Source organism: Aquarana catesbeiana, linkage group LG02, assembly GCF_042186555.1.
Source record: "Aquarana catesbeiana isolate 2022-GZ linkage group LG02, ASM4218655v1, whole genome shotgun sequence".
Taxonomy (NCBI): Eukaryota; Metazoa; Chordata; class Amphibia; order Anura; family Ranidae; genus Aquarana; species Aquarana catesbeiana.
In genome coordinates this window covers 188,319,491-188,335,720 of record NC_133325.1, presented here as the reverse complement: position 1 = coordinate 188,335,720, position 16,230 = coordinate 188,319,491, and the positions used below count along the sequence as shown (strand labels likewise).

Genomic DNA, 16,230 nt, shown 5'->3' with positions numbered 1-16,230 from the left:
AATAAATCAGTGCTCCACCACCAGCTGAATGGCACGCTCACCTTGTTAGTGGACCCAATTAAATATACAGGTCTACAGCGCAAAAATCAACAGGTCCTCAGTAAGGTCTCCCATCCCCTGGATCAGTGGAGGGGGGCTGAGGGGGGCTGGGGCCCTGAGTGGTTCCCCAAAAAGCCCCTGGCCTTGGGCATTCACAATTGTATTATTAGCCCCAAACCCGAGCGGGAACCAATCTGACCCCAAGCATGGCTGAGTGACATAGCAGGTCCCACCTTCTGGAGCCTGCAGCGCCTATGATGGATGTCCCACTGGTCCAATGCCACGGGACATGTGACATCCATCATAGGCACTGCAGGCTCTAGAAGGCAGGAATTACATGCGGGCGCCGCGTCGCGTCACTGTGAGAAGAACCTCGCTCAGTGCTCGGGCAGGCAGCTCTCCTCTTCTGTCATGGCTCTGGCTCTGGCTGCCTGGAGTGCCTGCTGCTGTCTACTCTATTGTGATGGACATACCACACACTACGGCTGAACTGTAGGAGGAGGTCACGTCACCTGAAGTCTGGTCAGGTATGTCAGTGTGTGTCAGTGTTTGTCAGAGAGGTAGGTCAGTGTGTGTCAGGTAGGTCAGTGTATGTCAGGTAGGTCAGTGTATATCAGCCAGGTAGGTCAGTGTGTGTCAGGTTGGTCAGTGTATGTCAGGTAGGTCAGTGCTTGTCAGGTAGGTCAGTGCGTGTCAGGTAGGTCAGTGTATGTCATGTAGGTCAGTGTATGTCAGCCAGGTAGGTCAGTGTATGTCAGAAAGGTCAGTGTATGTCAGGTAGGTCAGTTTGTGTCAGGTAGGTCAGTGTATGTCATTTAGGTCAGTGTATGCCAGATAGGCAGGTCAGTGTGTGTCAGGTAGGTCAGTGTATGTCTGGTAGGTCAGTGTATGTCAGCCAGGTAGGTCAGTGTATGCCAGCCAGGTAGGTCAGTGTATGTCAGATAGGTTAGTGCATGTCAAATAGGTCAGTGCGTGTCAGGTAGGTCAGTGTATGTTATGTAGGTCAGTGTATGTCAGATAGGTAGGTCAGTGTGTGTCAGGTAGGTCAGTGTATGTCAGCCAAGTAGGTCAGTGTATGTCAGCCAGGTAGGTCAGTGCATGTCAGATAGGTCAGTGCGTGTCAGGTAGGTCAATGCGTGTCAGGTAGGTCAGTGTATGTCATGTAGGTCAGTGTATGTCAGCCAGGTAGGTCATTGTATGTCAGGTAGGTAACACCCCCCCTCCACACAACCCCACTGCCCGCCACCCCAGTGTATGTCAGATAAGTCAGTGTGTGTGTCAGGTAGGTCAGTGTGTGTGTCAGGTAGGTCAGTGTGTGTCAGGTAGGTCAATGTATGTCAGGTAGGTCAGTGTATATCAGATAAGTCAGTGTATGTCAGATAGGTCAGTGTATGTCAGATAAGTCAGTGTATGTCAGGTAGGTCATTGTATGTCAGGTAGGTCAATGTGTGTCAGGTAGGTCAGTGTGTGTCAGGTAGGTCAGTGTATGTCAGCCAGGTTGACATAGAGAATTGTTCCTTGTTGCTCACAGCCAAAAAAACACATGCCCATATCTTCACTGGAAAATGTCAGATGAAGAATCTGAATAGTATCAGTGGGACAATGCAGACCAGATTTATGAAGAGGGACTCCTGCACAAAGCAGTTCTTCCCTGACAGGTCTTTCTCATATTAGTTTCAGACCGATGACACACTGAGGCTGAATTACTAAAGGAATAGACAATATTCACATTCAACTTAATAATGTAAAGTTGTGGTAACTTTGAACATTCAATATGTTTAGGGGAATAAATATAAAAAAAAGTACTTACTTTTGCACATTACTGGATGAATAAAGTATTCACAGCTTCACCTTGTTTACTAAGCTGAATTAGGGCCCCTTTCACATGGGCGCCTCCATGCAACGGATTCCTGCTTGCTCAGCGGGGGATCGATCCGCTGATTCCGGCTGAGCAGGTGGATGACAGGTCTGTCTCCGCTCCGCTCACCTCTATGGGGAAATCGGATGGGAACTGACCGCCTGTCTGTGGGAGGTCCGCTGGACTGACAGGCAGACCACATCCCGTGTGAAAGGGGTCTAAATGTTCTCTTTGCAATGTGAACAGTCTGCCGCTTTAGTAAATCAATCCCAGTGAATACTAGTGTGAAGCATAAAACAGGAGCTAGCTGCTTAATTTAAAACAGGGGTGTACAACCTGCGGCCCAAGATAGCTATGAATATAAAAATTGTAAATATGAATTTGTAAATATAAAATTGGAAAATTACCTAAAAATGTTGATTTTTTTTTATTTTGGAATTTTTTGTCAAAATGCGTTTACACTTGAACACATGCAGCTAAAGAAAAATTTAACAGTGTCTCTTTACTGGACCAACGAGATATTGATGTGTTAGTTTATCAAAAACAGTGTCAAATATCGCACTTGTTTTATGTTGCCCTCTTTTACTTTTATAATAAAAAAATATTACAAAAAAAGTTTTATTACTCAGATAGATGTATTATCTCTATCAGTGATTGTTAACTTGTGATCTGCCTGACTTTAGTGTATTTTACGTGTGGCCCAAAACAATTCCTCTTCTTCCAGTGTGGCCCTGGAAGCTCAAAAGGTTGGACACCCCTGATTTAGACCATTTGAGACAAATAATAAATGGGGCTTTTTTTATTTTATTTTTTATTTTTTCTATTGTTGATTTTAATTAAATAAAGTAGTACTAAGTCCTCAGAGTTTTTTAAAGCTGAAAGAGGCATCCCCCCCCCCTATTTTTTTTTTTTTTACTCCCTCGATTACCTGATGCTGAGCTGGCCACGCTTCAGATACACACCCATACAGAGGACCCAGCGTTGTCCTGCTGGGATCCTCTTCCCTGCAGCCGCTGCCGGGTCCCGCACTGCCATGTTCATCTGTCAAAGTCATCAGGAGGCTGCACCGGCTCTTTCAGGTTCTGGGGCAGCCTACTGACCTGCTGCTAGGCCTGCCCCCTGCTCCATTGGTGAATGGGGTGACATGCGGAGTATGTGACGTGCTTCCTGGGTTATGCAGGTCCCATATCCCCTGAGGCGCAAAGGGCACTGACGTCACTCGCCCAGGCTGATGACAAAGAATGGGGGGACAGGCCAAAAATAAACAAACCGCTTGCTGCCCAGCCACAGTACATTTACTGTGGCAGGGTGGCACGGGCAGGCTGCTCCAGCGACCGTTGTGTTCACTGGAAACAGTGGATTGTGACTCCCAGTACACAACCACTTTGTGTGCCATTCATAACAGCTGTGATTCCTATATGTGATGCTGTGTTTGGACCACAGCTATCACTGGGAACCTAGGCCAACTACTGCACCCTGCACCATATGATAGCTGTCGGCCAATCATAGTACACAATAGTAAATCACAGCTGTTATGAATATAAGCCATTCATGACATTTCAAAACGTTGCTGGTACAGTGATCATCGCGTATGAGTACGTCACTGGTCTTGAAGTGGTTAAGGAAATTTAGCATTTTCACTTTAAGCATTAATAAAAGACCTTCCCTCTGCTGAATAGAATTATTTTAACTTTTCTTTTGCATTGGAATGTTTGCATGTCCCCAGAGCAGTGCCCAGCTCTCCATGCCCTTCGTTTTGACAATTCCTTACCTATTAGCCTTGAAAGTGACTAGAATTGATTTTAAAGATTCAGCTCCTACTGACTTCAATGGGGTATAGTCTAACATTTGAACTTAGAAGCAGTTTGGCAAAAATCCTGTGAATCGAACCCAGGCACATTAAGTTCATCACTACTTGTAATGCCGTGTACACACGCTCGGAGTTTTCGACAACAAAGGTCCGACGGACTTTCGACGGAGTTACGGCAGTCTTTCGACTGACTTTCTAACGACCGGACTTGCCTACACACCAAGTCCGACAGATTCGTACATGATGATGTACGACCGGTCTAAAATAAGGAAGCTGATAGCCAGTAGCCAATAGCTGCCCTAGCATCGGTTTTTGTCCGTCGGACTAACATACAGACAAGCGGATTTTTTGACCTGACTCGAGTCCATCGGAAAGATTTGAAGCATGTTCCAAATCTAAAGTCCGTCAGATTTTCAACCAAAAAAGTCCGCTGCAGGTCCGATGAAGCCCACACACAGTCGAATTGTCTGCCGGACTCGGTCCGTCGGACCAGTCCGGTCGGAAAGTCCGCTCGTGTGTACGCGGCATAAGTGAATGTTAAACTACAACAGAAAAAGATCAGGTCTGCTCCCTTGCTAGACAGGGGTGTGAGGCGCAGAGCTGTGTAAATCTCAGGGCCAGGTGAATAAAATACAAATCCCTGTATTTCAGCTGTGTTTTTTTCCTATTTCCCTGGAGCTTTAAGGGCCCTTTCACACGGGCTGTCCAGTCTCCCCTATGGAGCAGAGGATGCCAGCGGTGACATGTCGGCTGACATCCGCTGCTATGCGATCCAATCCTGTCCGCCAAATCCAGACAGACGGTGGTCCTATTTTCCATCTGTCTGGTGGATTGGGTCGGATAAGAATGGACAGGTGGTCCGTTTTCACCCGATTTCACCCGATTTCTCCATAGAGGAGAGCGGGACTGTGTCCGTCTACGCTCTACGCAGTAAGCAGAGACAGACCTGTCATCTGCCTGCTCAGCGGAGAGCAGTGGAGCGATCCCCCATTGAGCAAGTGGATTCCGTTCCACGGAGGCATCCATGTGAAAGGAGTCTTATGTAAATGTTTAGATGTGCTTCCTATTTCACTACTGTCTTTAAGCTCATATGGTAAAGTGTCTCATAATCAAAAAAGTAAGGTTTCCACCTTGTATGAAGCAATTGTTCAGCTATGTTAAAAGTAATATTCTTAAAATGAAACCCTGTTCAATCCTCCTTTTTTTAGTTTTGAGTGAAGTGAAGAAATTATTTGATCCAACAATGAATCTTCATTGCAAACTGTGAATTCAAAATCAAGTGTTATGAACTAGCGATAACCAAATAGGTTTAAAAATAAGGCAAAATTAGCAAAACATCTTTTCAACAGACAATCGTACAATTCATGAATCAAAATGCATCCTACCTGAATTGCATGATTTTCAACTTATCTGACAGGTTCAAATTTAAGAGTAATAAAAAATTAATCAATTGACTCTAATTGCTCAATGCCAGTAAACTGTAAAATATATAATCTACTTTTCACCGAATGTGTCAAATGTAGACAGTAGTTTTGTTACTCCCATAACAACATATAGATTTTTGTGTGGATACATGGATATATATAAATATATATCATCATCATTATAGGTGAGCATGTTCGGTAGGAGTGTAATGTTATCTAACATAGTGGTACTACTACTGCTATTATACATGACAACTTTCTGCCAATGGTTGTTGAGAATGCTGGCGGGTGCAGGCTCTGTCGAGTCAATAACAAACAGTGACTTCAACACCCCCATTCACTTACATTCACAGCCATGTAAGTAAGGGGGCAGACATGGCTTTAAAAAAAAGTGAGAGGTCCTCCCACACCAGACCCTTATCTGAGCATACAACCTAGCAAGACAGGAAAAGGTGGGGCGAGCATGCCCCCCACCCCAAATTATACCAGGCCACATGCTTTCAATATGGGAGGAGTACTCTGCCAGGGGCTAACTCACTGGCAAAGCACATTGCCCCCATGTTGATGAGGACAAGGGCCTCTTCCCCACAACCCTGGTCTGGCAGATGTAGGAGTCTGCGGGCAGGTGCTCACTGGAATTTGGAAGCCCCCAATCACAATAAGGGGTACCCAGATACCAGTCTCCCCATGTGGATGGGTAATGAACAAAGAAAGGAAGACCAACTTGTTTAGGAGGGAAGCCGTGCCACGTCCAATAGTACATAAACACAAGAAAAGGTTCCCCTAGGTGGACTTTCCCGGCACTTGCATAACAGAGAAAAATTAGAAGTAGAAACTATAATACATCATAAAAGAATATATATTTTATTCAATTGGAAAATACAAATGTTAAAAACAAAATGGATATCATAGGTAACAAAGCAGTACTACTTAGTAAACACAGTAGACAATCAAGCAATAGGCAATGATGAAAAGAAACCAGAAAACTCTTTTCAAGCCCAAAGAGTTGAAAAGAGTTTTCTGGTTTCTTTTCATCATTGCCTATTGCTTGATTGTCTACTGTGTTTACTAAGTAGTACTGCTTTGTTACCTATGATATCCATTTTGTTTTTAACATTTGTATTTTCCAATTGAATAAAATATATATTATTTTATGATGTATTATAGTTTCTACTTCTAATTTTTCTCTGTTATGCAAGTGCCGGGAAAGTCCACCTAGGGGAACCTTTTCATGTGGATGGGTAAGGGTATATAAAAAAAAGTAAAGTGTAAACAAAAATAGAGCGTTTTTGACAAGTCCGTTAAAAAAAAAAATCACACAATGTACATTCATCATCAATCACATCGTCCAGCAATGAAGATCCACGCCAAACACGATGCCAGATGCACGCCAAAAGAAAAAATGCTGAACACTGAAAGATGTCTATAATCGTCACTTCACCCCCGCCAATTTCCATGGATATATATTTCTGGACCTACATCTCTGGACAATGCGATTGATAGTGGATTTACACTGTGGGACTTTTTTTTTCAGTAAATGACTTGTCAAAAACTGTGTATGTGTGTTTATTTACACTTTACTTTTTTTTTTAACGAGTTAGTACTATGTTCCCCTTACTCATTCAGAAAGACGAAGCAGTATCTGGGTGTCCTTTTATTGTTAAGGAGGGCTTCCAGATTACGATAAGCCCCCCCCCCCCGCCTGCAGACGCCCAGAACCACTAGGCCAGGGTTGTGGGTAAGAGGCCCTTGTCTTGTGGGTAAGAGGCTGTTTTTCAGTAAAGGACTTGTCAAAAACTGTGTGTGTGTGTTTATTTACATTTTACACTTTTTTTTGAATGAGTAAGGGTACTATGTTTTTAACATTCAGCTCCCATTAACTTCAATGAGGTTCAGATTCAGCATTAAAACTTTAGTCATGTTTGCTGAACCTGCTCCAAACCGAATTTGTGTTCATTTTCCCAACTAATCATCATGTAAATTTCATGAGCATTTTAGCAGGCATAATACACTACCCAGGGATATAATAATATTCTGTCCATAGAAAAAGCATGTATCCCAATAAGCCCATTAGGACTGAGAGCAGAAAAGGAAAATAATTCCATCTTATCAAATGAAAAAGTAGATTTTTGTACTAACCATGAAATCATTTTCTTGGAGCTCATTGAGTGACACTGGATTTAGAGACTATTGGGTTATACTGCTGCCTACAGGAAGATTTGGACACTGGCCAGAAAAAAAAACAGGGATCAGCCTGGCATCTCTCACTTGCATCATGCCTCAGTTTTGTAGCAAAGAAGTGCTAAGAGTAATAACATAGACACATGTGATGGGACCTGTGTCCCTCAGTGAACTCCATTGAGGAACCATTCAGAATAACAAAAAGAGAGTCAGTCTTTCTAATACAAGCAGTGGCTGCAAGGTAAACATGCATAGCATGTAGTACACCCAGGCAATTAAGGGAAATCTCCTACTGATGTACTGGAGCTTCACAGAGGGATAGAAGCACAATGTCCTGGATGGGATGAAAGGCTGAAACAACCTTGGGTAGAAAGGAGGCTATACACCTGCCTCAATACCACTTTGTCCTTTGGTAAGACCAGAAGGGAGTCCCTATAGCACAAAGCCACCATCTTAAACACCTTCCTCACATAGTAAGTGCTGAGAGAACTAAATTGAACTCCCACAGAGGGTCAGGTGAGAGCACACTGTACAAAGGTCTTATTTAAAGAACGGGAAGCTTGTGGCCTCTGGAACAAGATTACAAGTGTCAGAATTTTCCCCTTGATGATGTACAAGGCAAATGCTGATTCAAGCCTAATTGCAAAAAAAGGTTAGGGTTTGTCCCACAAAGTATTTTCTGGGATTGAAGTTTCCTTTCTTGCCCCAAGCAAAGTATGTCTTCTGTGCTTGTTGGCAGAACTTGAGGGCCAGATAGTAAACTGTAAAATGGCTTTTCTAATATTTTTTGTCTCAGTGATAATGGTCAACAGGACACGTAGATGTTGTGAATGTCCACAGTGGGGACATCGACAACAATATGAGCCAAAACGGGTTTATCTATTACAGTAATTTATATAGCACAAAACAATTTATATACTGTGCATTCACATCAGTCCCTGTCCTTAGGAGTTTACAATCTAAGATCTTATCTCACATACACACTACTAGAGCTAAATAATCTACCAGCATATATTTAGAGTGTGGGAGGAAACCACACAACTACAAGAAAAACATGCAAACTCCATGTAGATAGCGTCCTGGCTGGGATTCAAACCAATGACCCCAGTGCTGGAAGGCAGAAGTGCTAACCACTAATCCACTGTGCTGAACCTAACCCTTTCTTACTTTATCCAAAACAAAGAAAAACATTTTGGCTATAGATGCACTTCTGTCTGACATGTATACTGTATGTATTAATCCAGAGTCATGCATTGTGTGGGTATGTTGTCATATGTAATTTAGGCAAACTGATCCCTGTACTTCTCTTATGTTGTAAAGATTGTCAGCAATTGTACATTTTAAGAATTTGGGTCATTTAGGGCTAGGGAGGAGGACTATATAAAATATGTAAATATCAATAATAATAGGTAGAAGTATTATCATTATAATCAAGGCAAAATTAATGTACACATTGCATACCAACTAGTGACTGACAGTTCTAAACTCATGATAACTGAAGTATGGTTGGTTGTTGTAAGTTACTAAACAGTATTCCTCATTAAATTATTATAATGAGGTGTATGTATGGTGTTTGTTTACATAGTGGAAGAGTTAGAACCTCTGCCAAGTTTTTATTGCTGTCTCTGTCCCCATTGGAGGGATTTGGCTTCTCTATAGGTCCTGGTTCTCTGATACAGAAAGTGATGGGAAGGCCAACATTTTTGATTTCCCATTTTCCAAGGTGTAAGCCTATTCTGGTGAAAGCTATCTATGTTTGGCTATCCCTTGTTCTTTGAGAAGGAGAGAAAGTTTTGACTTTTTTATACACCTTAATGTTTATATAGCTTGTTTGGCAAAAGCTAATTTAATTTGTCTTGAAAATGTTTAATTTCAAAGAAAAGCCCATTATCTGAGATTTAAAATGATAAGTTGTCAGTGTCCTATTTGTATAAATAAAAAATGCTGCCTTGCCAATGGCATTTCCCACAGCTAGTTCTTCTAGAATTTGAATGATTTCTCAGCAATATAAATATATCACATATGTAAAGTTAACTCTATAATGTCCAGGCAAAGCTCCATATGTTTTATTTTGTATTCTTGTCTTCAACAGACTCAACAAGGCTACGAAAAAGAGGGAGCTCCTGGGCCAGGAGATGAAGAAGGAGCCTTACCATCTGACACAGCTGTCCAATGAAAGGTCAGAAGATGGCCTGGGACACACACACAGAAACCTGGCCCTGGATTCTTACCATCGCCATATGGCTCTGCAGCCGGTAAAAAAATCACCAATTTTATGTGACATAAAAGTCATATATCGTATATACTCGAGTATAAGTCGTTCCAAGTATAAGTCGAGGCCCTAATTTACCACAAAAAAATGGGAAAAACTTATTGACCCGAGTATAAGACGAGGGTGAGAAATGCAGCAGCTACTGCAAGTGGAAAAAGAGGGTCAGCAATGCCCATCTGCAGCTGTATACCTCCCTGTGTCCTTTGCATGTATCATGTGTCCTGTGCATATGTGTCATGTGTCCTGTGTATATGTGCATGTGTCATGTGTATATGTACCTGTGTCATGTACCTGTGTATATATGCATGTGTATATGTACCTGTGTATGTGTATATGTACCTGTGTGCATGTGTCTGTGTGTGCATCCTACCTGTGTCCTGTGCATCCTGCTCTGCACCGATCAGCGTGTAGTATTCAGCCATTCACTGTTCAAAAGCCGCGCCTCCTCCTCGTCCAAAAAACTCCATTTCCCAGCAGTCAGCGGTCAGCCTATCACAGACATTCTCTCATCCTCATACCACGGACGAGGATGAGAGAATGTCTGTGATAGGCTGTACACTGACTGCCTATCACAGACGAGGAGGCGCGGCTTTTGAACATTGAGAGCCGCTGCCGAGTCTATGCAGCACACGCTGGCCGCCGTCTGCCTGCATGACACGCTGATCATGCAGACAGACGGCGGTGACTCGTGTATAAGTCGAAGGGGGCACTTTCAGCCCCAAAAAAGGGGCTGAAAAATTCGACTTATACACGAGTATATACGGTACCTTTATTAGTGCAGTCACACAGTTCCCAGTCGTTCCTGGTTTGAACCCAAATCTATCTGTTTAGAGGTGTAACTAGAACCTTCAGGGCCCGGTGTAAGAAAATATGAAGGGGCCCCTGACCGATGCCCTTCCCACTGCTCCCTTTACTCCCATCGTGAGACCCTTTATTATAGTCCCACAGCGGGCCACCTTCCTGCTGTCTTGGGGTCCCCCCACAGTGGTGGAACGCCAGAGCCCAGCTGCAAGTGCAACCTTTGTGACCCTGGTAGTTCCGCCACTGGTGTCAGTAGTTTTTTTTTTACCATGGGGGCCTTGGTGAAATATCAGGGGTTTAAACAGACCACTGATGTCTCATTTTTGAGACAGAGAAAGGGACTGAGAACAGATTCATCAGTCCCTTTCTCTGCAGCCTCAGCTGCACAGAATGAATGAATAGGAATAGCTCTGTCAGTGGTGGCTGGTGCGCCATTTTTTTGGGGGGGGGGGGCAAACACTGATAGGGACCCCCTGGTTGGGGAGCATGGAAGCTACTCACTGTGCCCTGTGGTAATGTCAGCTGGCACCTCTCCTCCATGTTAGGTCCTGGGCTGAGACTAAGCAGGCATGGAGATGTGCTGCTCCACGTTCAGTAAGTCCTCTTCTAAATAAGGGGAGTCGGTCAGTGACCTGGGAGGCAGGGAGAGAGATCACTCGGTGGTGAGAAGGGCGGTAGTGTGTGCTCATCCGCCGGTGTGAGAAGGCCATTGGGTCCTCTAATAAGCTCCTCTGTCTCAGGAGTTGCATGGTGAGCCGGTGCCATCTTGTGAGTGGCCGGCGTGGAGGCCAACGGTGGCCGCAGTTTCAAGAAGCACTCCATGGTGCGGTGGAAGGCTGTGGGAGGTAGACCGTGCTTGCTGGGTTCCAGAGGGACTAGCAGGTACCGGGATCTGTCGGGTAGCCGTAGTGGTATTGCTGCAGGAGAGCCGCGGACTGGAAGCTCTGGAAAAAAGCCTCCTAACGCCGATATGCCAAGACCACGCCCCCAATACAGTCGCTTTTCCTCTCGGCCAATCGGGTCTCAGGACCTGCTTCCTGATTGTCCGGGAGGAGAAGCAGGAAGACAATAGCAAATATTAATTTACTATTGTCACACAACTGGGCTCAGTGCGCACTGCTCTGCACCCCGAGTCCACCCATATTATATCTAATATGTTTATTTCCTATGATCTTTAGTTCCCTCTGGTTGCCATATTGTGGTATTTTTCTGATTGCAGTATTTCAGGTAAATACTGCATTACAGCCACTAGACGGAGCTGACAATCATAGGAAATAAACATATTAGATATGGAAATAAGCATATTAGATATAGTACGGAGAATATTTGCAATGGCAGTGACATTCACATGGCTAATTTTTTATAAATAGACTGTTGTGTCAATTGACTAATTGAAACCAATATGCCCATTTTGTGGTTGATATATTATAAAATACAGTTAGGTCCATATATATTTGAACACAGGCACAATTTTAGTTTTATTCAGGTATTTACCAAAACATATTCAAGCTATATTTATATAATGGCTATAGGCTGAAAGTGCACACTCTCAAGTTTAATTTGAGGGTATTTACATCCAAATTGGAGGAAGGGTTTAGAAATTACAACTCATAAGATTAGCGATCCCCCTTTTCAAGGGACCAAAAGTAATTGGACAATTGAATCAAAAGCTTTTTTATGGCCAGGTGTGGGCAACTCCTTTGTTATTTCGTCTTCGATTAAGCAGATAAAAGGTCTGGAGTTGATTCTAGTTGTGGTATTTGCATTTGGAATCTATTGCGGTGAACCTACGTCATGCGTTCAAAGAAGCTGTCCATGCAAGTGAAACAGGCCATTGCAAGGCTTCAAAAACGAATCCATCAGAGAGATAACAGCAACATTAGGAGTGGCCAAATCAACAGTTTGGTACATTCTGAGGAAAGAAGAACGCACTGGTGAGCTCAGCAACATAAAAAGGCCTGAACGTCCACGGAAGACAACAGTAGTGGATGATCACAGGATCCTCTCTATGGTAAAGAAAAACCCATTCACAACATCCGGACAAGTGAAGGACACTTTCCAGGAGGTGGGTGTATCATTGTCAAAGTCTACAATCAAGAGAAGACTTCACGGAAGCAAATTCAGAGGCTACAGAGAGAAAAGCCAGATTAGACTTTGCCAAAAAACATCTAAAAAAGCCAGACCAGTTCTGGAAAAGGATTCTTTGGACGGATGAAACTAAGATTAATCTGTACCAGAATGACGGGAAGAAAAAAGTGTGGAGAAGGCTTAGAACAGCTCATGATCCAAAGCTCACAACGTCGTCTGTAAAACAGTGGAGGCAGTGTGATGGCATGGGCATGCCTGGCTTCCAGTGACACTGGGTCATTGGTGTTTATTGATGATGTAACAGAAGACGCCAGTCAGTTGAATTCTGCAGTGTTATACTGTGACATACAGAGATATACTGTCAGTCCAGATTCAGCCAAATGCAGCAAAGTTGATTGGACGGCGCTTTACAGTACAGATGGACAATGATCCAAAACACATTGCAAATGCAACCCAGGAGCTTTTGAAGGAAAAGAAGTGGAATAGTCTGCAATGGCCGAGTCAATCACCTGATCTCAACCCAATTGAGCATGCATTTCACTTGCTGAAGGCAAAACTAAAGGCAGAAAGACCCACACATAAAGAACAACTGAAGACAGTTGCAGTTAGAGCCTGGCAAAGCATCAGAAAGGGTTCAAGACTTCAGGCAGTCATTGCCAGTAAAGGATTCTCAACAAAATATTAAAAATGAACATTTTATTTATGATTATATTCATTTGTCCAATTACATTTGAGCCCCTGAAAATGGGGGGCTGTGTAAAAATGGTTGCAGTTCCTAAAATTTGTACTTGATATTTATGTTCAACCCCTTGAATTAAAGCTGAAAGTCTGCACTTCAAATTAATTTGGATTGTTTTGTTTTCATTTTATTCTGGTGGCATACAGAGCCAAAAGTATGAAAATTGTGCCTGTAGTTAATAAAGGATAAGTGTGCTTAATAAAGGATAAGTGGACTTATCCTTTTTGTCTCCCAAAACCCTCCTGCTCCCCTCCTGGAGGAAATTTTAAGAAGCATGAGATTTATATCAGTGTTTCCCAAATTTTAGTGTTATTATCTTATTTACCCATATACAGCAACACAAGTTTATCAAGTGCCCCTGATAGCTGAACTCCGGGATACGCAAATCTTTTCTACATACAGGAGGGATATGTATTGCTAGAATCCTGGTGCGCTCTGGTATTTCTTTCCGGTCTGAGCAGTAAACCAGCATGAAGTGTTGCCTCTATGCAGGAGATTTTTGCAATAAAGACCAATCACTGCTGCTTTCTCTCCTTTTTGAGGGTGACTGGTCTTGTATCCGCCCCCTCCTAGGGACAGCTTTAACAGGTAGAAATACCCCATCAAGTTGTCATGCGTACCTTCTAGCTGAGAAAGGCTGGTCTATACAATGATAGCCGGCATGTAGGTAGATTGTGTTATTTTATAATAAACAATTAAGAGGATGATACAGCATTGCTCTTCCAGTGTTTTAGTTTAATGAGAACTTCTTCAATTCTTATAAAGCATTGTTTGGGGAGGTAATTGTAATCTGTAAACTATTTTAGGGTCCAGATTTCCAAGTAGACATCTTCACCACCATGTGTATATGGTGAAAAGGTCATGCATGTGCAGTATACATGCTAATTGAGGAAGAAGAGCCTCCAAGTCACTGCAGGCTGCAACCTGTGGATGTGGTCACCTGCTTATCCAAGGGAGGTAGTTTTACGCTACTTGGGATTGTAAACATAAAGAAACAGTTAAGCCTCATACACATAATGAGAATATCAGATGAATGATCGTCCGTTTTTTTTTTGCATGCTAGTCTCATATTGAAAATGAAGAGGTTACAAAAATTACGAAAGTACTTGTAAGACAGAATACAACTTTGTAAGTGATGCAATGTATCGTATTGTAATGTATTCTTTTGTTCCTGTGCGTACATGGTCTTGGTCTTCAAATTTGTTTTTGGATGAATATTGTCCTGATTAAACAAAAATCGTCCATTCTGGTATCATCCGAGAAATATTTTCGTGCGTGTGCCTTTGGATAATTTTGCTTGAATTGTCCTGATCAGCTCTGGAAAGCGTACTAACGATCAGGATTATGCACAATCGTTTCAAAAGCGGTATTTTTGTCTAGTTTTCTTATCATGTGTACTAGGCATTAGCCCCATTAAAAGTATTGTTATCCTTTAAGTGCAATTTATTATATTTACCTTGCTAAATGCTTCTATTTAATGCTGTGAAGTTCTTAGTTAAAGAGGAACTCCAGTCTCCCCCCCCCAAAATTAAAAGTCAGCAGCTACGAATACTGTAGCTGCTGACTTTTAATATAAGGACACATACCTTCAGCCTCCTGAGACCTGTGATGTGTCGCACGGGGCTGCAGGGGAAGGAGGAGGCTGAACTTCTGGAAGTAGGGTAAACAGGTACCCCCCCCCCCAAAAAAAAAAAGATGTGCCAAATGTTAAGGAGGGAAAGGGAGGAAGAGCAGAACTTCCCATTTTGGGTGAAGTTCCGCTTTAGTTATATAATTACATAGTTAGTCATGTTGAAAAAAGGCACAAGTCCATCTAGTTCAACCAAAAAAAATTATAAATACAATCCCATATACACAATCCTTTACCCACAGTTGAGCCAGAGGAAGGTGAAAACCCCCAGCAAAGCATGATCCAATTTGCTACTGCAGGGGAAAAAATTCCTTCCTGATCCCCCGAGAGGCAATCCGATTTTCCCTGGATCAACTTTACCTATAAATGTTAGTACCCAGATATATTATGTACATTAAGGAAAGAATCCCGGCCTTTTTTAAAGCAATCTACTGAGCTTGCCAGAACCACCTCTGGAGGGAGTCTATTCCACATTTTCACAGCTCTTACTGTGAAGAAACCTTTCTGTATTTGGAGATTAAATCTTCTTTCCTATAGACGTAAAGATTGCCCCCTTGTCCTCTGTGATAACCTTAAAGTGAATAATTCAACACGAAGTTCACTATATGGACCCCTTATGTATTTGTACATGTTGATCATATCCTTCCTTAATCTCCTCTTCTCAAGAGAGAACAAACTTAGTTACGCTAATCTTTCCTCATAGCTGGGTTCCTTCATGCTTCTTTTGGTTTGATTTGGTTGCCCTTCTCTGCATTTTCTCCAGTTCCCTGATATCCTTTTTTAAGAACTGGTGCCAAAAACTGAACTTCATATTCCATTTAGGGTCTTACTAATGATTTGTACAGGGGCAAAATGATATCTCGCTCTCTGCTGTCCATACCTCTCTAAATACAAGAAAGGACTTTGCTCGCTTTGGAAACCGCAGCTTGGCATTGCATGCTATTATTGAGCTTATGCTCTACCACCTCTAAATTAAGCTTCACTAGCAATCGCCTTTGGCTGGGTTTTTGTCAGATATATTGTTAAGCTTGTGATAACTTACTACCTTAATAGACAATAGCAATTAAATTCTGACACTTATGGTGATAACATATATACATACATAAATCACAGCCTGTTAACCTTTAGAAGGTGTCTACTTTCTGACTGTGGGCTGTTGTTGGGCATGTCAACCACTGGTCCCTGTGGCAATGAAATGCTTAAGCACCTGAAAGTTGAGGCATGCTGTCAAGATGGGATTTATGAAAGTTTTTCACCTCGGCCTCAGCGTGTTAAAAATATTTACCTTCCAACAGTCAAAAAAACGTGGTGATACATGGGTAAGGGAGGGATAGAAATAGGTAGTAAATATTTCATAAATTATAGTGCAAATATACATGAAGACAGAA

The 16,230-nt window shown here is 42.6% G+C and overlaps 1 protein-coding gene across 1 annotated transcript in view; it reads left to right on the top strand.

The window, feature by feature from the left end:
• WNT10B (Wnt family member 10B) overlaps positions 1 to 16,230 on the top strand; it is an 86,718-nt gene that overhangs the window by 28,759 nt on the left and 41,729 nt on the right. Inside the window, exon 2 of the mRNA XM_073614055.1 lies at positions 9,405 to 9,567. Within this exon, the coding sequence (XP_073470156.1) occupies positions 9,485 to 9,567 (83 nt within the window). The 5' untranslated portion in view covers positions 9,405 to 9,484. The remainder of the gene's footprint in view (positions 1 to 9,404; positions 9,568 to 16,230) is intronic.